Below are 24,927 nucleotides of genomic sequence, written 5' to 3'. Positions count from 1 at the left end.
GTGTGAGAGATCGAGAGAGACTCCTTGTCCAACCTCCCAAACTTTCTTTTTATGTGTGCATTGTTATTTGTGCTTGAGCAACATTTTACTTGAACTTTATTTCAATGAAATTAGTTGTAATTATTGTCCTACATTTGTATTTGTTTTACAGAGATGTTTCACAGCTGTCTGGGCCTAGTGGCCCACAGGCGGGTTGCCAGAAACTGACCATGATCAAAATCGATTATTCGGCAGCCCTGGCGAATAATAATCGATTATTCGACGACCCCCCCCCCCCCCGCGGGAGAAAAAAAAAAAAACTCAGACAAAAGGAATTCCGTTGTTTTCTTTACTAGAACATGTTTACAGTACAAACAACAAACAAGCATGTCATCACAACGACGTGGCCGTGAAGTGAAGTTGGTAATGGCCGGCTGTGCTGCGTCTTTCTCTGTAACCTCTTTGGCGTGCTTCACTCTCAAATGCGAACGCATTGTTGAGGTTGAGTTGTGATAGACCAACGTCTTTTCGCAGAGCTTGCATTTAACTTCCTTTGGACTTGTATGTTCGAAGTAGTTCCACGAGGAGGAACTCTTTTTACCTGCCGGCTGCCGCTTTGTTCATCTTTAGCAGTGTTGGGACTAACGCGTTACAAAGTAACGCGTTACTGTAACGCCGTTATTTTTGGCAGTAACTAGTACTCTAACGCATTACTTTTTAAATTCAGTAACTCAGTTACCGTTACTACATGGTGCGTTACTCCGTTAGTTTTTTTATATAGTCAACAGCCAGGTGAACAGAGATGAGTACTGTACTTAAGTACAGTACTTGAGTAAATGTACTTAGATACTTCCTGTGTCACATGCGGAGACGCGCTGTGGGCGTGTTTGTGTTGTTTACTAACAAGACTGATAACTAACAAATCTCTTAAAACATCTGCAAAAACAACATGCTGGGACGAAGCTAGTAGCTAAGACCACAGAGACTCAGCCGACGCCACTCCACCTGCACCTAAGCAACAGCGGCTGGATTTTAACCGAGGGACCGCTAGCCAGGGAAAAGTCGATAAAGCCATTGCACGGTATGTTGTAGAACACATGCAGGCTATTGCTACAGTGGAGTCACCCGCTTTCAGGGAGCTAGTTAGCATGATAGCATGTCCGGGCGGCATATGGGACGGAAAACTTTTTCCAACGACCTGGAGAAAGAATATACAAAAATGTAAAGCCAGCTAATATCGATGCTATCCAGATTGCATATAATGCATGTCAAGTTGATCAACAGATTGTATTATTCTCCAATGCAATAACAGTACTGAAATGAAGGCTGTAAGGGCATTAATGGGAGCCCTTTTTTAAGTAACTAAAACGTTACTTTTCACAGTAACGCATTACTTTTTGGTGTAAGTAGTAAAGTAACTGAGTTACTTTTGAAATGAAGTACTGGTTTTCAGTAACTAGCACAACACTGATCTTTAGTCGCACGTGGGGGGGGGGGGGGGGTGCAGTGTGCTGCAGCAGCAGTCTGCTCTGCACGCAGGCTTCCTCCAAGTTTACAGTAAAACAAACTGGTGGTGTGACCAATGGCCATTTACAATTATTATTAGCATATATATATATATTTTGGTTGAAACTAAGCCATAAAAAACATAAATAATAAAAAAAATATATAAATAATAAAAAATATATATATAAATAAAATCGATTTTTAAAAATAATATTCGATTATGGAGACTGTAACGAATATTCGAATAATCGCTGGCATCCCTAGCCCACAGGCGGCGTTTATCCAGCAGCCACAACATCCATCTGTGCCGGCCCCCAGGTAAAGATCTACTGTGGCTCAAGGGCCTTCACTAGAGCCATCACCACCAAGGACCAGCATCACTACAGCTGCCTCCACCTCCATCTGCGGCTGCCACCAGGTCAAGATACACCTCAGCACAAAGGCTCCACCACAGCCATCACCTTCAACCCAGCCAGCAAGGAGGTCTTGTGGAGGTCTCGTATAGCACTTGTACAATCTTATCATATTCATACACACTGTTCATACTGCTCACAGGCTGATATCTAGTGTATTCATACCCCACTGTTTATTCATCATTCAATTCATTCTATATGTTATTCTGTAGATTGTGTACATTACTTTCCACTTCACTGCTTGCTGCACCTGGTTAGAAGCTAAACTGCATTTTGTTGTCTCAGTACCTGTAATATGTGCAATAACAATAAAGTTTCTCTTTAAGTTAAACCAAATCATTAAAATAAAATCTATTGCATCCACTTCATCTGCAACGAAAAACGCCAACGCAATTTCCGCCATTGCAAACCCAGCCAGTCAAGCCGACTCCGAATCCGAGCTGTCCGACTTAAGACGAGCTTTTTGACACCTCCCCCGGCTGCGATCGGCTACTCTCGTCTACTTTCGAGGCGAGCCGCAATGTGTCTCAAACAAGCCTACTGTGTGTGTGAGGAAGTCCGTGGATTGGTCAATTTGGATCAGTCAGCGGCTAACGTAATGGCTCCGCGGATTGGTCCATTTAGTTCCGGGTACGGTTGACATCATGCGTACCCGGAAGAATCAAATGGACAATAACGTATCTCCAACGAGGCGTTTTGGGGAGGTATTTTCTGTTTTAGAGTTGTACTCGCTACAGGGTGTACTTTGAGGGTTTTGACTCTGCACACCGTTTACATGCATAAAAACCTTCATAACACACAAGGGGACGGGTACTAACCGGAAAAGCATGACATGGGACCTTTACATAAAGGTTACATTGATAACATTTGTATATATTACAATTATAGAAAATAAAATAAAAACCACATAGCTTTTAGAAATGTTTAGAATAAAAGTATGGCCCTTTCTAAAATACAAATATTAAGATTGTGAATAAATTATTTCAAAAATGGTAACAGGTATGAAATGGTTGATATGTTTAAATGTGAATGCAATGGACAGGGCAGGGGAGTGCGCCATCTAGAGGCTGAATGCCATCAGTTATCAATTGCACCTTTAAGTACAGCACTTGAGTAAGTGCATTTAGTTACTTTCGACCAGTGGGATTGTGATATGTTAAAACTTAATGAGAATATCTAAAATGGATTATCGTATTCCTTGGGCCCGCAAGAAATTGCCTAGAAATTAAATATGGACATAATAAAAACAGAATAAACATTCGTCTTTTGTTCAAGTGTGAGTGATACATTGCCACCATCATCTCCTGTGCTCTACCCTTATTAACCCAGGCATCACATGTTACCCACAATTAGCTTCATTTGTTTTACCACGGGCCTTTTAATGACATATTCACAATCAAAACATGGTTAGCCTTTAGCCATCCACACCTTCGAAAGGTCAGTGTTTCATCAACCAATACTCCAGATAAAGACACAGTCCATATATGTGTTGACATCTATTCAACAAAGGGCTAGAAAAATAAGGAATAGTAATAATTTAATGAGAAACAAGATAGAAAAAAGTGTTGCTGCAATAGCAGAAGCATTATGTGCATTATCTCATTTCCTGTTGTCAACATACAGCACAGCAGTGGATGTAAGCTCTGCTCGTAACTCAATGCTGCCACCTACTGGAAGAAACTGACATAGGCCAAACCTGGTTGAGTCATTGATATTACATAAACCATGACAGACAGTCACGCCCTCTGTCTTTTACAGTCCAGTAATTTGTGAGGTATAACAATCAAAACAGGCTAATCTTTTTGAAAAAACACATCCATATATTAAATGACACACACAAAATAGTACATTTATTTAGCAATGTTCTCCATCTAGTTCCTTTAATTGTTAATTAGGGAATGTCTGACAGGCTGGTGCACCTTTATCTCCTTAAAGGAAACAGCAGCTCCTCTGCATGTTGATGAGGAGCACACCTCTAAAAAAGACATTGGAAAATAGACAGATTAGACATTTCGCTGTCTCAGCAAAAACGTTCATGATTTACCAAAGACTGCATTCAAGCAGCATTTATTTGAATAATCAATATTTTCTGCAGACTAATGTTGAGAGAGAATACGAAACGTAACACTTACTTGATGGAGTGCCTTCAGATTTGGCAAAGCACTCATCTCTGCGGCCTGATGGCACAAGATGTCTGGATGCCAGCCGACCCAGATTAGCTCTCCCTTTAAATCGTCCTATCCCCAAACCAAAGAAAGATATTACATAAAAGTTCTAATTTTATGTTTGCCCCTACAGAAAGCCCAATATCTGGGTGGCTCACCAGGGTTGTTAACCCTCTCTGCAGCCTTGTGCTCCAGGTGCCTGCGCAGGATGGCTTCTGACTTCCTCTGGTTGGTGATGATGTCGGGCTCGGCCATGATCTCCGTTATCCTCAGGTTGTTCTTGATTGCTCTGGAGGCTGTGGAGCGGGCCACTGCGGGCAGAAGCTCCTGGTACTCCTCATCAGTGAAGTCTGACTGTGGACCCTGCACATCTCTGATACTGAGAAGGGAGACTTCAGGATTAGCATACCTACCAGGTGGAAACCTTAGATCTTTAGAAAGAGAAGCCAATACCAAAGCACCTTCATACTTTTCTTTCGGCACATATTTGTACCCTTACGATGGCAAAAAAGTCAGATTGTGTCGGTGTTGATGATAAAAAGGAACCTACTTCTGAATTGATTTATCAGTAAAAAAAAAACCTGCAAAAAACATCAACACTGGGAAACTTTGAGTTTCATCACCTTATCAACAACTTTCTCATGTACCAATATAAAATACTGCCATCTGTCTGGTTACAAAATAAGTAGCGGATGATTTTTTTAATATCCCTCGAACTGTGTTCATTTCCTGCCCCACACCCAATCAACGCTTACCTCTGATTAGTTAGAAGAGTGTAAACCTCCTGCACCAACAGCTCAGCTGCTCCTGGTTTGCAGTGGATGCTTCTATCAATGACGTCTTTCATCAAGTGCAGATTCTGCTTCTGTAAAGACTAACATATAAACTATTGGTAATTATCTTATTGCGATCCCTCTAGTACATGAAGGAAATTATCATAACTGGTATTCAGTGTAGATTACTTTCAATGAATTGATATTCAAGGTTTTCTCTTGGTGTGTCCTTGGTTGCGCTACATCACAACATGTGGGTTGGACACATTCAAGTAGTTTCATTTTTAATGATAATTCAGTAGTCTACACAAGGGAAAGATAAACCACATTCCAACTCGACAGAACAAAGGTAAATCTTATTCCAGCTCATTATATTTGTAGATGTTCTCCTCCTCTTACCCTCTCTATCTGTCTCCAGTTCCTCTGTTTGGAAGCCAGCGATGTTCCGTTGTCATATGCATGCACTGGAAAGTCTTGGGGGTAATAACGAGACAATATCTCTGCCACAAGGAAACCGTTAGAAAAGTCTCTGGAAATAAAAAGCGCAGACAACAAACTGAGTTTATTCTACCATTAAAATCCACTGCTGTCCGGACACCATTGGAAAGCACTGATGCTTTCTCTCTGATCTGTTGTGTGATCCTTGATTTTTCTATTCATATGTAGTTTTACATTGTGAATTCTGTCTCATATGTCTTCCTCCTTTTCATGATTTTGTGGTGCAAGAGGACAAAGAGATATTTCATCTCAGTGAGGCCCTTTCATGATAAAAAAAAAAAAAAGTATTTGTTAACGTTACGTAGCAGAGTCACTCAATCATGACTAGAGCAACTGTCAAACACGTGAAAAAGACCAAGCTATCCAGAGTTGTTAGTTGTGTAGCATAAGCTAATGCTCACCAACGCCATGGATTGATTTGGTTATTTTTCAAGAAGCACTCATTTTGAATGTAGGAGTAAAAGTCCTGCATTCAAAATGTTACTTAAGTAAAACAACACAACAAATTAACATCAAAATATACTTAAAGTACCAAAAATAATGCAAATTGACCCATTTCAGCATAATATATTTGTATGTTTTGACTATATTTATTGATCCATTAATATGTGAATTCATTTGGTAAAGGTGCAGCTAGTTGTAATGACTTTGTGTACTGCAGGGTAGCACTAGCTAGTGAATGTTACTCTAGTCTAGTGTAACTAAAGTCTTATTTAAGTGTTGTTTATATTTCACATGATTAATCCAATGGTGCAAAGCAACTAAATGTATTAAATAAATGTAGTGGAGTAAAAGTACACTATTTACCTCTGAATTGGAGTGGAGTAGGCCTAGAAGTACGAAATAGCAAAATATTGAAATACTCAAGTAAAGTACCTCAAAATTGTACTTAGGTACTTTACACCACTAAATCGGCGTTACTTTTGGTTGCATGTCAAGTCATTTAGCCCGCTAACCTATCCTTTAAATGCAATGACTAATCAAGATTTGCGTCACAATTTAAAAACAAGCTAACTTCTATTACCTAAATTAAATGGTAAGTAGCTAGCCGCTAGGTTAGCTGAATCCCATTGAAACAACCTGTAGTTAACTTATTTGACTTATGTTACTGAGGACTTTCCAACTACATGTGTCCCACTTGCAAAGTATAAACATTGACATGGATTTGGTTTTCATTATTGCGCACTGCTAAGTGTTTGGGTTAGCTAAATTGAAGTTTAATTACATGTCATTTGTCAACGTTACCTGCGCACATTCGTCGGATAAACTGACAGCTCGAGGCTCTGCAGCCACTTCAACACTTCTCTTGGCATCCCTGCCTTCCTGGGAGACTGTGGGTAAGACATGATGCTCCAAGCCCGATGAAACCTAGAAGTAAACCGTTTTTGTACTGCTAACTCTGTAAATTACTCCATGCAAGTGGAGGTCCGCTACAGCTTGACGCCGTGATCGTTTTTTGTTTGTATAACCATGACAACAACACGACCCTGTTTACTGCCCTTCAGAGGGTGTTACATGTATAGCCTACAGGTTTTAAATGAATTCCAATCTAATCATTTTACTAATTTAAATATATTGATTGGAAAAATAAGACCTTGATATGATAATGAATTGCATTAATACAAGTAGGCCTATATGATTAATACTAGTGGTGGAAAGTAACCAAGTACTGTAGCCTAATTGAGTAGTTATTTTGGTATTTTCAACAATTTGGAAAATAATATTGTACTTTGACTAACTACATTTGTTTGACATGCATAAACTATGAGCTAATAGTTATTTTGCAGGTTCATATTTGTATTTAAAACATGTAATTGACTGATAAATTAAAACGTATTATAAAAAGTCATTAAATAAATCTACGACTTTTCCAGCTGCAAAATAAAAATAGTTTTTCATGAATTTGATAAAAATGGCAATTCTACATAGTCCTACCTTTTAGTTTAGTTACTTTGAGTATAGTTTGATGCTATTACTTTTCTACTTTTACTTAAGTAACATTTTAGATGCCTTAAGACAGGGGTGTCAAACTCAATGTCAGCATTATGGTTACACTCACAGGGCCGGTTGTAACTATATAAATATACAGTACCAGTCAAAAGTTTGGGCACACCTTCTCATTCGAAGGTTTTTATTTATTTTAATACTTTTCTACATTGTAGATTAATACTAAAGACATCAAAACTATAAAAGAACACATGGATTTATCTAGTAAACAAAAAAGTGTTAAAAAATCCAGAATATGATTTATATTTGAGATTCTTCAAATGACCCCCCTTTTGCCTTGATGACAGCTTTGCACAGTCTTGGCTTCTCTATATAAATATACATATATAAATATATAATATATATTAAATAATGTATTATATTACATTATTGGCTCTGCATTGGATTATTATCAGTTCTGGTAATAACTACGTCTGAAAGCAGAGGTCTCGGGCAAATAATTGAAAGCAAATATTCAACAATTACACCAATTGCATTGGATATAATATTCTTTGCAAGCTCTTGCAGGCCACATAAAATGAGGTCGCGGGGCAGATTTGGCCCACGGGCCTTGAGTTTGATACCCCTGCCTTACGATGTCTTCCACTTGAGTATTTATACACTGGAAAGATCTGGGTACTTCTTCCACCACAGATGAATACACCTATGTTACAACCTCAAAATGGAAACTATTTCAAAATGTGAGACTCTGAGGCTGAATATTATGAAAAGTGTTTTCATGCTGCTCCTTTCTTCAGCTTTATTTAACTGTGGCACTAGCTATTGTCTCAGCAATAGACATTTGTGTTGATCCACTCCCTCATTTTCCATTTGGGATTTAACAAAAAGTCAGCCGCCTCCAGTTGTCAGTACTCAGTAATCCAGTTTTAGACATGTCAACTATTTTTGTTTTCAAAATGTTTGCATTATTAATTCTCCCACACTGCCGCTCTAAGTCAGACCTGATTAACAACACAGACTAAAACACATAATTTATTTAGGAATGCACCAGGTTTCAGAAATCTGAATCTGTAATCGTCTAGTAGTGTGCAATGCATTATATCTCAAATGCCTACCTATAAATACTCACTCACATACAGTATGTCTTTATCCGACATCATATTCATGTAAAGTTTCAAAAGTGCATCACTCCCTGGTAGCTATTGCAACTATTAGGGCATCTTCACGGCACACCTACATGTGAAATAATACCTTTTAACCATAATGTATCCAGGGAAGGTTAAGCCACGGACTCTTTTAACCCCCTGCTTTACATTGATCCAGTTCCACAAGCACATAGGCAGGCTAGCTCGACACAGCGTGGTACTGCCAGATACTCAGTGACCAATTAACTGCTTGCTAAAATTAAAGGTAGGGAGAGTTCATTTGCACTCAATGACAAAGGCTCTTTTCTGCAAGTCCCATTTTGACTGCCTGTCATTTGTACTGCAGGTAGTTCCTGAGTCTATAAGGCAGGGGAAGGTTGGAGAGAAGATGGAGTCTGTCACAACCCACGCAGTCCCTGATGCACAGACGACACATCTGGCCCAGCAGTCGAGGCGTAGCTATTCAAAAGGAGACAATGAAGCGTTTATATTAGATTGTCCTAACAATTCCAAAAGAATCCTGAAGGAAAATAATCGACCCTGTTATGCTATTCTGGGTTGTCTCTTTCCTGTAGTGTGTTATATAGGTTTGTGTGCATGTACATGGTTTGCAAAGCCTGACATCCCTAAGATCACACCAGAGGGAGTGTATCTCCCTCTAAAGCACTTGTTGAACGTTAAAGCATGAAAACTTGTCACAGTAGAAGCCGGAATACAAATACAATCCTGACAATGAGCATAATACGCCTATAAGTTGGCATTTCAGCACTGTCATGCGTCGAGCTGAGATAAAAAAGAAATGACAACTTTTATATCATTTGATGTAGTTGTTTAAACACAAACGTAAATACAACAAATAGGCAAACTATACGTTAACATAGGTGTGTAGTTGTATACAAAAAGGAGTGATTGTACCTTCGTATATCAGTAGGAATCCCTCTGATAGACTGCTGGGTGGAGCCACGTCTACTGGCCTCTGACAATCTGAGTTCCTGGCATTAATGTCTGCACCAAACTCCAGCAGCAGCTTCACCACAGCTGTGCAGTCTTTTTCTGCAGCTGCATGTAAGGGGGAATCCAGGTATTTGCCTTTCTGTACACTTGCACCTGTGTGTAAGACAACTTGATTATCCATGCTAGACACATTTGAGATGGAAAAGCTTCAACGTCAAACACGCCCGCTGTTTCGAAATCAAAAGATGTTGTTCATTGTAACCCATAAATACTTTTGTGACTATTTTCTTATTTAACATGTCATATAACTGCTTTCCCCTGTTGCCCTCTACCTAACAATTCCAACATTTCCCGACAATTACTTTCAAACAGCCCTGTGGGAATGTATGTGCCTTTTTTTTTAATTCACTCAAAGGTAGCCAGCAGTATTGGCAGGCAAATTGAGTTTCATGGTCTAAATGCTTTTATAGAGGTTTTTAAAATCCAGTGCACACGCATGTGTTTATTTCCTTTTTGAGCAGAATAAATGACCTTTTGTTTCTGTGTGAGAATGTTCATACAGGACATATGCATATGCAAAGATCCACAGAGAGCTGCGAGCTGACCTTCCCTCAGGAGTTTCCTGGCACACTCCAGCTCTTGGCAGACGCAGGCCGTATAGAGCGCTGTGCCCAGGTGAGGAATGTGCATGTCCACATCTGCCCCCCAAGTCACCAGAGCCTCAACACAGCCGTAATGCCCTGGGAGTAATGGAGCATGAAGACAGTAATCAGTAAGTGACAATGCAAGATCATTCTCCAAGCTGTCTGCTCGGGTCACGTTGGGATTTATTCTAAAGCTTTGTGTCACAGTGCAGGTTGTTACAAAGTGCTTTATGGCACAGCAAAGGACACACAGCTGGTTGAAAGACAGGATAAGCTGTGATAAGTAGAAATGAATCGTATTTTGGTACGACAGATACATCTAATATTAGTGAATTGCGTACATGTATTGCCTTAAACCTGAACTTGTGACAGCAGAACACTGTTTAGATATACACTATATTTAAAAAGTCAATACAAAACGACCTGATATACTGTATTAGTTAATGCATTCTGTCGCAATGCAACACACCTTTGCTTGTAGCCTCGTGGATTGGTGATGGATTGTATACAAGGCTCTGGGGTTTTGCACCATTTTGCAGAAGAATGTCAGTGCATGCCACACTGCCCACTGAACAGGCATTGAACAGCGGTGTGACTCCATCAATTGTAGAAGCATTGACCTGTAACACATGTTTTTAAATGGTTATATTTAGACCTTGTTTAACCTCGCCAGTTGACTAATAGCAACAGCCTGGGGGAGGAGTTGAAGGGGAACAACAACTTAATAGCTCTACTGGGACTGTAGAAGAAGAGCAGCCTTGCTCATTTGTCGGGCCTACTTCTCCCCAGATTTCCTCAGCCATAGAAATGACATTTGACCTGTGAAGCATAGCTACATTAAAGGACAGTACGTGACTTACATGTGCCCCTGCTTCAATGAGAGCTCTTGCACAAGCGCCACGGTCTCCAACACAGGCCTCGTGAAGGGGTGTCACATGGTCTATCGTCAAAGCGTTCACATTGTGACCCTGGAAACAGAATCAAACAGAAATGTATTGTCACATGGAGCATTAAGCAATACTTGACCTTTGTTAACCTCTATTGGTGAACACCAGGAATTACAAGAACATCAATAAAGCTTATCTTCTTTTCTAAATACAGACGCATCCGCCTCAGTTATGGTTGACAGTAATTGACAAACTATGCTGTCCAGTCACATTCGAACAATAGAGATTAATACGCTTGCTAATTAAGGTCGGAGCCAATAGAAGGGCTGAATAAATGACCATGCAGAATACTGTAATGATATCAATGTTTTGTCATGGGCTTGTCTGAGTTAAGACCAAGGCATTGTTGGCTTTGTAGCTGAAAGGGCTCACTACCATTTATTTGTTATTCCATTAGCAACTGATGCTACTGTATTGTCATGTAAAACTGTTATTATGGTAATGTGATGTATTAACTATAAAACATGTTTTAACTATGTATGTTCTAGGATTGGAAAGTCATGGTAATTGAAAGCTTACACCAGCTTTTCACCTAATACAAGATTTAGTATTTATGGACAGATGTTGACTGGCTACATACCAAGTTTTGCAGAGACTTGCCTATTATAACTAACAACCTGAGCAACCAATATTGCCACGTAATTCTGCCCCTATTTAATATCTCGTGTGATCATGCAAAATCATGTAGATCTGGTTCTACAATGTTGTTCCACTTATAAGAGCGAGGTATTCTCAGCCGTAACTTGACTAGGAATGCCAACATTTTGCAATGAGAACACAAATAAGTCTAGTTGAACATATTTCATAGATAAATCTGTGTTTTTCAGGTTCCAATTACACAATTACACGTATCCCAGATAACCCTAGATGCTCCTTACTTTCATCCAAACTCCTTTTTTCTTCAACATCTAAAATCGGAATCTACAAAGGCACTGATTCACATTTAATTGCACTAGGGACAGTTACACCACACCCCCACATGTACAGGTGGGACACACACACACACACACACACACACACACACACACACACACACACACACACACACACACACACACACACACACACACACACACACACACACACACACACACACACACACACACACACACACACACACACACACACACACACACACACACACACACACACACACACACAACTGTTCACCTGTAAAATGAGATTCCTCAGAGCCAGGAGGCGGCCCTGACTCGCAGCATCGTGGAGGGGGGAGCGGTCCACCCAGGATACTGCAGCGAGAATAACATTTACGTGCATTATTGCTGATGCTTTTATCCAGAGCAATTTACAATAATTACAGCAGAACAAAATATAATTATAGGTTAAAAACAGCACAAGTACATATTAGTCAGAAGCTCTTAAGTACACTAATGCTTTGCTAATGCTGGTTATGCTTTGTTATGTTAAATGAATATAATTAACAGATATACAAAATGTATATAATGTGCCAGTGCAAACGATTTGTATTTAATGTCCACATCTTACTTTACTTACCCTGATTTTTCTGTCTTATTGAATCCGGTTTTTTCAAGATAAATTATAATATTATAAACATTATTTGAATGAAATTACAGCTGGGTAATGAAATCCCAACCCCAAATCTAAATGTATGAATTCTCCATTATCTTTATATGTTAATGAGCGTCATGTTGTACCCTTCATTTTCAAGGAGTTAATGCAAGGGGCAGCATGAATGATGTGACTGACGAGGCTTTCATATTCCTAATGCAGTAAACTCAGCACATTAACACTCCGGTCACACAAGACATTCATATAAACATGAGACATTGGCTGTGGCTATTTGGTGTAATTTTTGCACAAAAGAAATCCCATTAGCACACTTGAGCCTATGTCTAGAATAACAGACAATGCATTCTCCACATTACTGACCTTCCTCAATTGTAATCATAATGTATAGATAATGATCGGCTTAATGTTCTTTATTAAACTCAAGCTCTTTTATTCATGAGGCCTGTTTTCCTTGAGTGACATTCATTTGAAATATGAGTATAAAAGACCCAGCTAAAGACATGAAACAGATTTCTTATAACAAGGAAGACCAGATCTACAGAACCGTGACTAACACCCTAAGCTAAGCTAATTAGTATCCCATGGAGTAGGTCCACTTTAAATTAAACATCGTCTTGTGTGATAGATAAAGATTATGTTGTCGTTGTGTCCTTCTCCCTTCAAAATGTGCCTTGGAAGTGTCTGTCTCTGAGAGTGTGGAGTGTTGTTTTGGTTGCTGTCTGAGTCGAAAGGGTTGCACTGCATAGCTGGGAATGGAAACTAAGGCAGGATGGGGGTGGGGGGGGTATCATGACTATGTTCTATTAATACATTAGGGAAAAAGTGCTGCCAGCCTACAGTGTCTCCGTTTAATATTGAATGTACTGCTCAGGATTCCTAAGTAGCTATTAAGCTGATGAAAGAAAAGTAGGCTTTCGTTCATATCTACAGTTTGTATTAATGTGAATGTAATTACTGACTTATATTCATTGGATTAGCAATGCAGCGTTCATATCTCATTTGAAAACATGGAAACTGTGTGTGTGTGTGTGTGTGTGTGTGTGTGTGTGTGTGTGTGTGTGTGTGTGTGTGTGTGTGTGTGTGTGTGTGTGTGGATTTGTGTGGCAATGTGTGAGCTAAGAGTATAGCAGATTGATTTATTGGTGTACAATGTAAACACAGTTGTATTGTATACACAGATATGCATGCTTAAAATGTTGCAGTTTTGTCGGACACAGAAGCCACCCCAAGACATAAACAACCCCTTAAGGTTGTTGGAGTACTCACTGTGTCGTCCATATTCATAGAACTCAGCTGATATCCTGGCAGCCTCTTTACGGTTCCCACGGACAATGTAGAAGTATGTCAGCAAGTTAAGAGACACCTTAATGAAGAGCTTAAAGCAGAACAGTGCCAAGATGCTGAGGTAAACATTGGACAACCGGGCCGCGAAGGAGTTGTTTGCAAGTTCCTCTGTTGGCCCTGACATTTCCGTCGGCACGTAACAGAGGGGCTTTGGTTATGAGTATGCAGGATCAGATGCCACTGTAAAAAGCACAAGAGTAGACTACCTTTCTCCCAGGGAACTGACTGGTTGCCTGGTACAGACTGCAGTAGTTGCTCTCAGGCACAGTAGCAGCTGCAGGGCTTTTTTTTTTTTTTAAGTGTACAGTGTGTGTTCAGAAGTTATACACATTACATTTTACTCACTGTGGTACCTGTTCCTGAAGGAAGAGTGATCGTTTTTGTGCATACATTTGAACTCATTATGGTTATTTAATTCTGGATTACATTGTTTTAACATATCCACAGTAATTTCAAATTGTAAAATTCTAAGAAATCAGGATACATTCGATAATACAATAATTAAAATGATGTTTGCATATCTTTATACTCATGATAGTAAGTAATAATAGATACATGAGATAACAAGAGATTAAATACATTTAGACTTCAAATGTATACATTATGTTCAACATTATTCTGAAACTACAACATGTGGCATTAGTCAGATAATGAAGGCCTAATTTCTGCATAATGTTATAGCCTATGCCTTTTTTTTTTAATTGTTTTGATAACTAAAGTAAAACAAGTCATTTACAGATCTCCAATTGGATACCTGGTATCATTTCATTGTATTATGTATTAATGTATGTATTTATTTGAACACTATTAAATTATTTGAATGCCTCCTTCCTGTGACTGGTGTTTACTTTCTGTTTAAGCGCCTATCGATTGCTGCGCATGCGCTGTAGCTTTATCTCACTGTTTCCGTCAACATCACTTTTGTGTTTACTTCGCTTTGAAACCCTCAATGTTTTCAACCGATATTTCTTGTTCAAATGAGGGGCGGACATCCATATCTGGTTGTAGTAGTGACCGTTTCCACTCTCCTCTTTCCGCTGTGTGTGAGCTCGGGTGAAACGGAGAAGAAGTTGAATGTCTCGGCAGAAGATTTCGACTCGTTCACAGAGAAGTTGCACCGCTTTTATAAAGTGAACAGCGAGGAGTTTAAAAGTCGTCATCTTAATGTCCAGGTAAGCGATAAGAACCAAAGGGAGACACAGACGTACAGCAATGAGAAACTCGTTTTCCCCATCACTTAGTCCCATACACACGCTTCAACTGTCGTCTTTAAACAAACTGCTGCACACGTCACTACAGGCACACCCACTAAATTAAGGAATTGTATTTAATGTGTTTTTGTGTCAAATCAATTATCTGAAATATTTACAAATAATGTTTTGATTGTAGATTAATATGCAAAGAGCCATGTTATTACAAGCATTGAGAGGCAATACCTAAAAGTCCTGCAATTCAAATTTGCATTTACATACTGAAAAACAAAAAAAGTAACAAATACAAGTGTAATTAATAAGCAGTAAAACACCCTTGCATAATTCAAAACTGTACTGTCTGTCTGGTATGACAGTGTATGGTTGCTATTGTGGGTAATATTAAGTTATTTGTGTATAAGAGACATTCCTGAGTCAGTTAATTAGCTTTATGACTCAAGGACATTCGTGGCCACTGTTGTTCAAATGTTACAAATGAAATGAAAATACTGAATGAAAATAAAATGACAACACTTGAATAAATGTTAGTGATTAGATACTTAGATGTAAATAGCTTGTGGGATTTATTTCAGAATCACTCATGTTGTGTTATCAAGAATAGAATAAAAAAATACAATTATTATCGAGTTACCTTGATTGTTATGCTCCTTCAGTTAATTTACTCACCCTAAATCTGTCATGTGTGTTATTGCAGAACTCAACAAAGCGTCATGCATACCTGAACTCATTCTCCACAGTACCACAGTCTGCAGAATATGGCATTAACCGGTTCTCCGACTTTTCTCAGAAGGAATTCAGAGGTAGGCTGAAGTTTTGTCACATATCAAAAATGAAATGTATTTGGTTATTTTGTATCCTGAGGATTTGGATAACTGAGCATCTCACCCCTGTGGACGACTTGGCTGAATCTGCACAGTCATTGTTTACATGCAATTTGTTATCCAGGATAGATTTGGAACTGTATCTGTTATCCACAGATCTCTTCCTGCGAGCACATGCTGACAGAGCGCCTCTCTTCTCTGGACTGAAGACAGAAGGACTCCCTGCCATATTTGACTGGAGGGACAAAGCGGTGGTGGCCCCGGTCCAGAACCAAGAAGCAGTAAGGTTTACACAGGAAGATGAGACACCGCTGGGTTACTTCCAAACTAATAAGCGACGCTTAACACAAATATCAATTAGACAATGTGATAAGAAATAAGTGAGTTCAATTCTTCACATCACACAGTATGAACGGCTTTCAAAATCGTTGTGAAATAAGACCATCTTGGACGTGGACACCTGACAGATTCGAGGTTAGCTCAAAGAAGCATTTCCAAGATGCATTGAAAAAACATATTTTTAATATCAAAGTGAGCAAAGACATACTTCTGAGCAGTGAAGGACAAACATTGAGTACTATTAAGCAAACTACATATTTGAGTGGAAGGCGCTTTAATATTGGTCAAAGGACAAACTAGGCACTTAAATGTGACTATTATAAAGATGGAGCTGTAGCGTGTCCTCAATGAAGGGTCATACGGTGTGCTCTTTTTGTCCTTTATCTCTTCAGTCAGTCAACTTGTAGGCGGGTATGATATTTTCACCGTGAGACCGTTGTCCTGATGGAAAGACATACCCCATAGAGCAAACATCCTACACCATAATATATTTAGTTCTCTTGAATCCAGGTAAGGCGTATCCCTCCAGGGAGAGTGTGTACATGACCAAACTCCGCTAACAATTTTCTCTGGTTCTCTGGTCTATTAAAATGCCTGAGATGAGTTTCTACCACACATAGATTGATAGACAGAAAATAAAATGCAGTACCACCACGCACAAAGACACAACATATCAGGCCGCTAACATCTCACAAATTGGTTTCATAAATTCACTTTCCCCATATCTTGATTCCACTTTTATGACTCAAGTGCAATTCATCGCTTTCAAGGAGAGCGCAGTGGGCCCCTAATATTTTGTATACTTGGCGCATACTTATCTCCAAGCAATATCGACTGATTTTGGTTTCAGCATTGATTTTAAAGCCATGGAACCATAGTGAGCAACACAAAATTGGATTTTTACACAGAGAGCTCAGGTTTTCATCACATTTAGGGGAATTTATGCTGAACTGAGCAGAGTGTGATGCGCTTTAGAAAATGAGATTGCCTGGCAAATGTAATACAGGGAAATATGCAGTCCCTTACACAATTCTCCTCTATACCATACGTGGATTGTGGAAAGCAGTGTAATCTGCATTTAATCTGTAGTATTAGGGCAATTTTTGCCATCAAATATGTGAACACCTGAGCTGTTTCTGCCAGTAGAGGGCAGCAGAAAACAAACTCAGACGTCTTCTAACCTCATCACACTCACTGTCGAACCCTGTCTCTATTTGATTCCAAATGCAATCACATTTACTGTTATAATTCAATCAATCAATCAATGTTTATTTATATAGCCCAATATCACAAATGTTACATTTGTCTCAGTGGTCTTCACAGTGTGTACAGAATATCAGTATGACAATACGACACCCTCTGTCCTTAGACCCTCACATCGTACAAGGAGAAACTTCCGGAGAAAATCCACAGTTTAAAGGGAACATGGGAGAAACCTCAGGGAGAGCAACAGAGGAGGGATCCCTCTCCCAGGACGGACAGACGTGCAATAGATGCCGTGTGTAAATCGAAGAGATAATACATTTGCAACATAGGTAGTCCAAATGTTTGGAGATGCATGTGTGTATAATAGGAAGATGAATCCACGAGGATATCCATCCAGGACCGATGATCCAGGACCACAGCCACGACTCGCGATCCAGGGCTCGCGATCCAGGACACAGGACCGCAGGATCATCCATGACTCCGGATCCCGGCGTATATAGACACCAAAAAGAAAGACATGTGGGGAAGCTGGGTTAATCGGAACATGAGAGTACACAGGTATATACAGAGAGAAGGAAGAAGAAAGATGTCCCCCGACAAACTAAGCCTATATCAGCAAAACTAGGGGCTGAATCTAATCAGCCCTAACTATAAGCTTTATCAAAAAGGAAGGTCTGAAGCGCACTCTTAAAAACGGATAGGGTGTCTGCCGTCCGAACACAAACTGGAAGCTGATTCCACAAATGTGGAGCTTGATAAGAAAAGGCTCTAATTGGGAACACATCTTCCCAAATGAGTCAGTGATAGACAGTAACCAAGACTTAGAGAGACACCTACATCTCTGTTAATGGGGAGAAGCAAAATGACATTTATATGGGTATAATAAGATATGATTAATCTTTGGAGTGTTGTTCCTTAAACTTCCTTTAGTTGTAGTTCTGTTTTCCTCATTCCTTTAAATGTCCCTCTGCAGTGTGGGAGTTGTTGGGCCTTCAGTGTGGTCGGTGCCATACAATCGGTCCACGCTATAGGAGGCTCCCAGCTGCAGCAGCTCAGTGTGCAGCAGGTTCTCGACTGCTCCTTCAGAAATAAAGGATGCAATGGAGGATCCACATATCAGGCCCTGGATTGGTTGAAGCAGGTATGTTGATATGTTTACATCATCAAAGACCTTAAACATATGTTCATGGATTCAACCGATGCTTCACAAGTTGTTTACAGTAAGTACAAAACTAGGAAAAAAATCCTGCAATACTTCACAGACAAGATAAAAGTGACTTTATAGAAATGCAAACCTGCGGGAAGGTATTTCCATTTAGCTTGAGTTAAAAATCAGGTAATACTGTCATGTATTTTAATTAGAGAGATATATAGAGGCAGTAAGCAAAATAAGATTGCCGTCTCTAGTCAGACATAAATTAGAAAACTGCCTGGATCTTTTCACAAACAAGATACATGGGTACTTTGCATTCTGATACACACTCACTGAGATACATTTTCTTTCTAGACCCGAGTGAAGTTGGTGCCTCAGTCAGAGTATCCCTACAAGGCCGAGACAGGCATCTGCCATTTCTTCTCTCAGTCACATGGCGGTGTTTCTATGAAGAACTTCACTGCACATGACTTCAGGTAAAAGTCTCTCCAAGTCATCAACAAGCTATCTAGGCTACTAATCAAAAGCGCTTTTCATAAGAAAATCACATGGATTTTTAATTTTTGAAGTACCAAGGACAGAGGGGAGGGGGGGGGGGCTTGGTCGTGCGCAATTACAGACCATAATGTTTACTGTGTCAACACAGATGTGCAGTGCTCAGTAGCACAAAGGTGCTCAACTCTGGCCATAATGACTACTCCAGAGTTACCTTGTGTAAATCAGATTTTATTTATTTAATATTGAACGGGATCGTGACTCATTCTCATGCATCTACTGTATAGTGTGTGTTATCTTGTTGTATTTCCATGATGAAAGAGTCAGGGTCCTCTGTCAAAGTGGATTCAAGTTTGAATTTGTATTAAACAGAGTTCTCATTCATAACACTCCGTTCGATGTCTCACTATGGGATGCGCCTCATCGCGGAGCAAACAGAAGCATCAATCTCATTACGCCAATCCTGATTGGCTGGTGATCTTGACGTCAGCGTCAGGGAATCCACCCCCTATAAGTAGCTTGCGCTACGTCGCATGCGTCATTCAAACACCACTTCTCGCTTCAGAGCACATCTCGATGGTAGCCGGGCTAGCTTAACAGTCCACAGACTGAACCCAAAGCTAACTTTCGGTCGACGGGCGCTCGCCGGCTACCCTTCTGCTTCGCAAGAAGACTGTTAATGCTAACACACCAGTTAGTATTACAATCGACCTCGCCGTTTCTTTCCTCAGAAATTAAGGTACGGTTTTGATTTTTTCAAGCTAACAACACACCTGTTGCTAGCTTGCTTTCCCTCACAACCGACACCACGGTAGCGAGGACGTTTTGTCTTTTTCTCTCACAGAGGAGGAAAAGATTAAAGAATATTAACACACCAGTTAATATTCTTTGAGAAAAAATCTACACCGTCCTTTTTTCTCCGGATTAAGGACAGGTTGGAAGAATTTTTTTCTCGACAACGTACCTGTTACGAGCGGGTCCTCTCCACGCCACGCGGCGAACAAGATGGACGCCTCTCTCCCTCACACCAGAGGAGTCAGGAACTCGGAGGCTCGGCTCTGCAGCTGCAGGTTGAAAATATCAGGCACAGACTCACACCAGGTCTGCTCGTCCTGCCTCGGGCTGGAACACGCCCAGGAGGCTATTGACAACCCCGGCTCGTGCGGGCATTGTGCTCGCTTCACCGTAAAGAGCCTCCGCCGACGGTTAGCACGCCAAGCTAGCTTGTCGGGACAGGACCCCCTCATGTCCACTGATTTGCTGGCTGGCAATCAAGACGCGGGGGCGTCCACCGCAGAGATTGAGCCCCTCACTGTGTCGGTCTGGGGCTCATTAACAGCGGCAGCTGCGGAACCGGAGTCCCGCGCCGTGTCAGGCTGGGACCCGGTGGCGGCAAGAGACGCGAGAACGGAGCCCCACGCTTTACCAAGCTGGGGCTCCCGGCTAGACCTCACCATGGTTTCGCCCGCGGAGGATGTCCTGGAATTGGATTATATGGAGGACGAAGAGGGTGCCTCTGAGTTCCTCCTGTCTGATTCGGATGAGCAAGAAGACGATATCTTCGTGTCATCGGCTCAGGCTGCAAAGCCGGGAGCGATGGCTGCTCTCCCGGGCGATAGCACACCAGCTTCGCCCTGTCTGAGCATGGACCTGCAGGCCGTGTGTCAGCGTGCCGCGTCCAGACTAGACATCCCGTGGCCCGAAATGGCCAAGGAGACCTCCAGGTCCCGTTACGAGGGGAAACATTTACCCCAAGCAACGAGGACAAAGAGGCAACTCCTTCCGGTCTTCCCGGAGATGTTGGATGAGGTGTCGGTCTCGTGGAGAGACCGGCCCTTTAGCAACAAGGCCCCAATCCAGGGTGCCTCCTCCCTAGACTGTGACGGTATGGAGAGGCTCGGCCTGCTCCGCATACCTCCTATGGAACCGCTGGTGGCAGCCCACCTCCTACGGAGGATGGGCCCGTCACCAAGCAGGAACCCCGCGCTGCCAGCGAAGGCGGACCGATTCCAGTCGGCCATGACTGAACGGTCCTACAGAGCCGCAGCGTTGTCCGCCAGGGCTTTGAACGTTTCCTCGCTGCTAACCGCATACCAAGTGGAGCTCTGCGAGGATCTGTCGAGCAATCCTGGACCGGCCGTTCTGGACGAGATGGCCGCGATCACAGACATTTGTTTCCGTGTTCAACGCTGCGCCGTCCAGGCCACGGGCAAGACAATGGGGATCATGGTGGTGCAGGAAAGAGCTAGATAGGCTCAACCTCACCAACCTCCCAGACCGGGAAAAGGAGGATGTGCTAGACATGCCCATCGTTCCCTCCGCTCTCGCCTCCATGCAGAGGAGATGCAAGTCGAAAAAGAAGGAGGACGAGGCCCTCCACCTCTGTCTCCCTCGAAGGGTCCAGCCGCTGCCTTCACAGCGGCAGTCCTTCGCCCAAGCTGCCTCGAACCCTGCTCGGTTCAAAGTACCAAAACAGCAGAGGTCGCAGCCCGCCCGAGTCCCCGCAGCCCGCCCGAAACATGTCACAATATTGTTGTTGTTTCTAAAATAAACCATTTTCCGCTGACGCATCCAGGCTTCAGGCCAAGGGCGCAGCTCAAAAAAAAAAATGAAAAGAAAAACAATAAAAACAATAAACAGTCCGTCAACTGTTCCCCTTCTGAGAGCAGCTACGGCCTCTCTCAAAAGGCGGATAATAGACGGGTCTGTGAAGGCACCACCGTCACGTGCATGCGCAGTGTCGGTGGGGATTGTCGAAATGGGGCACCACCGTGTTCAGACACTAGAGGGCCCCATAACACAACAAATAGAGACTCAGAGGGTAAGAGACGTGACATCCTCACTGGCTCTAAGGAGCATGCAGTGGAAGATGCTCACAACATCTGCTTGGGTTTTCAAGACAGTAACACGGGGCTACAGACTCCAATTCGCTGTCACCCCCCCTCGCTTCTCGGGCATTCTGTATTCACAAGCCCGGGGAGAGTCAGCCCAGATTCTAGAGAGAGAGATTCTCTCACTTCTAGAAAAGAGGGCTATACAGTATCTATAGTACCCTCCGAACAGAGTCAGAGCGGCTTTTATTCCAAGTATTTCCTCGTTCCCAAACGGGGAGGGAACGGGATTCGGCCAATACTAGATTTGAGGGTTCTGAACAAATTTCATACATTTTTGACCTGTGCTCTTCTTCAGAAAGAGTGCTGGGTCATTGAGGGCATCGAGACTCAGGGGTCATGGCGGTGTCTTAATCTTCTAGTTAGGGGGCTCATAAAGAAAAACAGGATCATAAAGTTTCAACCTCACCAGAAATAGAGTGTATACTGTAATAGCTTTGTTATTACTGCTCCAAGGAGGTTATACATTCAGCTTTCCAGTTTGTCACCAGAATTACCAAAAGATTACTGGCTTGATTGTTATGAAACTAGTTAGCAGACTGTAGCATTGCCCAAAGGACAAACCCATTTAAATGTTGCAGCAGATCCACATCATAGGGCGGATACCCACTTTATATTTCATTTTGGAAATGGCCTTGGCGGAGACTCTCCAGGTGCCCTTCTAGTTCATTATAGTGTTGGCACAGGCCTAGACTTCATGCCCCTCATGTCATGGACCTGGCAGAGGAGGGCATGGCAGATATCCCTAGTGGGAATCATCTGCTGGAATGACAAGATGGGGCGTCAAAGTGTGCCTGCATATGTGCAACAGAGATAATGAGCAACATACAAAATGTTATGAATAATAATGGGAGACAGGTTAGATGCTGATCCTGAGAAAATTGAAGAAAAAATAGACCCTGTTAAATATAAGTAAAACTGGAAAAACTGTCCTGCAATTAAATACAAATACATAAATGTAGGCCTTGATATAAATTCACCAGCACGGTATGCATAGCTTGAAGTGAATATATGTGCGCTTTCTTTGTTGTTCCGTGGTTTGAATCTTTATGGTTTTGGCACTTATTCTAAGATGCTTTAAATAAAAGAGTCAGCTCTAAATGTAAATGTAAGTAATAACCTCCACACAGTATCCTGATCAATTCTGACTCAACAGTACGGTTCATATGACGATGACACAAACAAGTGTAATCACAGGGCCAGTCTTCTGCCCCCAGAGTAAACGTTTTCCATTACTCCTCCTCAGTGGTCAGGAGGAGGCGATGATGGGTCAGCTGGTGGAGCGGGGGCCCTTGGCTGTGGTCGTGGATGCTGTCAGCTGGCAGGACTACCTGGGTGGAGTCATCCAACACCACTGCTCCAGCCAGCACCCTAACCATGCTGTCCTGCTGGTTGGATACAACACTATGGGTACAATCTGTCACTGCACTGGCATGAGAATTCATTGTTATTCAAGAAAGAGAGCCAGGGTGTTGTATTTTACTGGAGCTGGATTCACATTTTTAGGTCATGAAGTTTGTTTTTGCAATCCCCAGGGCCTGAGAAAGTAATTTAAATCTGCATTAGGCAAGGTTTTTTAGGTAAAAAATGTTGCGGCTCCAGAGTAGACTCTCTCATCCTCCCTGATTAAATCCTATATCAAGATGAGAATAATATTTAGCAAGCCGTTTAGTTTATTACACAGGTCCTAAATGATACATTTCTTATATCAAGTGCATGTTTCCACTTAAAATTAAGGTTTATTTTTTCAATTTAGGGACTCCCTCACTCTTACTTTGTACTTTGGTAGAAGGCATCAGCACACAATTCTAAAATACCCTTGAAATAAGTAGAACTGCTTTGTGAAGATGTCATATTTCTGTAACTTTAAGAGCCAATAGGAATTGAAAGCAGGATGTGAAACTTTGACATTTTATCCGTATTCACAGTGTGTGGATTTGAAATGATTTCACCTTTAGTATTTGCCCCTTCGGTACAACGTTGTCCACGTTGATCAATGAGTAGCTGGGTTGGCAAACATGAACTTGAACTTGTGTGCACTTCTTCATGTTGCGTTAGATTTCTCAGTATAGACGTTCTGATTAATCAGACAGTTACCCCTTAACTGGGTCCCAAAATCAGAAGGTTTCTAAAAGGTCCATTTTGAAGATACAAGGTGTCAGTAGAACATTATCAAAGCCACCTCACTCTTTAATTCTTGACATAGTTCACACACATCAGTATTGTATAATCCCTAACGTGAATTATTTCACACACACATACTTGTGTTTTGTGGGTATTACACAAGGATATGGGGTGATTATGTAACAGTCTAAAGTGGTTGCCACACACACACACACACACACACACACACACACACACACACACACACACACACACACACACACACACACACACACACACACACACACACACACACACACAAACACACACACCCCGAGTGCTCCTTTCTCTGTAAATAATTCAATCTTGAAATGCATGTTGTCTGTCCAAGGGGATGTCCCATACTGGATTGTACAAAACTCCTGGGGAACCGCATGGGGGAACGAGGGTTATGTGTATATAAAAATTGGTGGAAACGTTTGTGGTAAGTATTATCTTTGACTCTTGTCAGTACCAGTTTATATCTTCTTTCAGTTTGGTCTCTATCTGTGTGTTGCTGTGACAACTCCCCCCCCCCCCCCCCCCCTCAGGGATTAATACCCCATCCTTCTGTCTTCCCAGGTATTGCAGATTATGTGGCAGCAGTTTTCCTGTGATAAGGTTGTGTGTGTGTGTGTGTGTGTGTGTGTGTGTGTGTGTGTGTGTGTGTGTGTGTGTGTGTGTGTGTGTGTGTGTGTGTGTGTGTGTGTGTGTGTGTGTGTGTGTGTGTGTGTGTGTGTGTGTGTGTGTGTGTGTGTGTGTGTGTGTGTGTGTCTCTTTTCTTATGCCAAAATAAATACAAT

General features: G+C 41.5%; 3 protein-coding genes and 1 long non-coding RNA gene across 7 annotated transcripts; 2 read left to right on the top strand and 2 right to left on the bottom strand.

Annotated features, from left to right (window-relative positions):
• Positions 1–368: 368 nt before the first annotated feature.
• On the top strand, positions 369–4,278 carry LOC139434571 (uncharacterized). The gene is made up of 3 exons (XR_011643892.1): positions 369–1,060; positions 1,750–1,979; positions 4,197–4,278. It is a non-coding gene; the product is annotated as an uncharacterized lncRNA (long non-coding RNA).
• spata4 (spermatogenesis associated 4) lies at positions 3,722–6,809 on the bottom strand. Of its 2 annotated transcripts, none has more exons than XM_034093205.2 (6): positions 6,580–6,809; positions 5,236–5,365; positions 4,819–4,937; positions 4,222–4,442; positions 4,031–4,135; positions 3,722–3,873 (listed from the first exon to the last, which is right to left on the bottom strand). In XM_034093205.2, the coding sequence occupies exons 1-6, from the start codon at positions 6,678–6,680 to the stop codon at positions 3,779–3,781; spliced, it is 771 nt and encodes a 256-aa protein (XP_033949096.1). In that variant the 5' UTR covers positions 6,681–6,809; the 3' UTR covers positions 3,722–3,778. The 2 variants fall into 2 exon arrangements, with proteins under 2 accessions (XP_033949096.1, XP_033949097.1); XM_034093206.2 differs by having other exon boundaries at positions 4,819–4,928.
• A 1,491-nt stretch (positions 6,810–8,300) lies between these two features.
• asb5a (ankyrin repeat and SOCS box containing 5a) lies at positions 8,301–14,106 on the bottom strand. Of its 3 annotated transcripts, none has more exons than XM_034093464.2 (7): positions 13,789–14,105; positions 12,142–12,221; positions 10,885–10,992; positions 10,494–10,644; positions 9,986–10,120; positions 9,342–9,533; positions 8,301–8,885 (listed from the first exon to the last, which is right to left on the bottom strand). In XM_034093464.2, exons 1-7 carry the CDS (start codon positions 13,988–13,990, stop codon positions 8,758–8,760), a joined length of 996 nt encoding a protein of 331 aa, XP_033949355.1. In that variant the 5' UTR covers positions 13,991–14,105; the 3' UTR covers positions 8,301–8,757. The 3 variants fall into 3 exon arrangements, with proteins under 3 accessions (XP_033949355.1, XP_033949356.1, XP_071060698.1); XM_034093465.2 differs by having other exon boundaries at positions 9,342–9,485; positions 13,789–14,102; XM_071204597.1 differs by lacking the exon at positions 9,342–9,533 and having other exon boundaries at positions 13,789–14,106.
• Positions 14,107–14,752: 646 nt separating this feature from the next.
• On the top strand, positions 14,753–24,875 carry ctso (cathepsin O). The gene is made up of 8 exons (XM_034093463.2): positions 14,753–15,038; positions 15,772–15,877; positions 16,055–16,179; positions 18,417–18,584; positions 18,951–19,072; positions 23,229–23,392; positions 24,477–24,569; positions 24,707–24,875. Exons 1-8 carry the CDS (start codon positions 14,844–14,846, stop codon positions 24,739–24,741), a joined length of 1,008 nt encoding a protein of 335 aa, XP_033949354.1. The 5' UTR covers positions 14,753–14,843; the 3' UTR covers positions 24,742–24,875.
• The last annotated feature ends 52 nt before the right edge of the window (positions 24,876–24,927 follow it).

Source organism: Pseudochaenichthys georgianus, chromosome 10 (genome assembly GCF_902827115.2).
Source record: "Pseudochaenichthys georgianus chromosome 10, fPseGeo1.2, whole genome shotgun sequence".
Lineage (NCBI taxonomy): Eukaryota > Metazoa > Chordata > Actinopteri > Perciformes > Channichthyidae > Pseudochaenichthys > Pseudochaenichthys georgianus.
The sequence above is the reverse complement of the archived record's forward strand: the minus strand, read 5'-3'. Positions and strand labels throughout refer to the sequence as shown.

Bases quoted from the DNA above. Each gene is read 5' to 3' on its own strand.
- spata4 (XM_034093205.2), bottom strand. From the start codon at position 6,680: ATGTCTTACCCACAGTCTCCCAGGAAGGCAGGGATGCCAAGAGAAGTG. The intron at 5,366-6,579 runs GTAACGTTGACA...TTTTATTTCCAG, and splicing joins TATCCGACGAATGTGCGCAG to AGACTTTTCTAACGGTTTCC. The intron at 4,938-5,235 runs GTAAGAGGAGGA...TTTATATGTTAG, and splicing joins ACTGGAGACAGATAGAGAGG to TCTTTACAGAAGCAGAATCT.
- asb5a (XM_034093464.2), bottom strand. From the start codon at position 13,990: ATGTCAGGGCCAACAGAGGAACTTGCAAACAACTCCTTCGCGGCCCGG. The intron at 10,121-10,493 runs GTGTGTTGCATT...CATTACTCCCAG, and splicing joins CCACGAGGCTACAAGCAAAG to GGCATTACGGCTGTGTTGAG. The intron at 8,886-9,341 runs GTACAATCACTC...CCTTTTGAATAG, and splicing joins ATTCCTACTGATATACGAAG to CTACGCCTCGACTGCTGGGC.
- ctso (XM_034093463.2), top strand. From the start codon at position 14,844: ATGAGGGGCGGACATCCATATCTGGTTGTAGTAGTGACCGTTTCCACT. The intron at 16,180-18,416 runs GTAAGGTTTACA...GTCCCTCTGCAG, and splicing joins CGGTCCAGAACCAAGAAGCA to TGTGGGAGTTGTTGGGCCTT. The intron at 23,393-24,476 runs GTACAATCTGTC...TGTCTGTCCAAG, and splicing joins GGTTGGATACAACACTATGG to GGGATGTCCCATACTGGATT.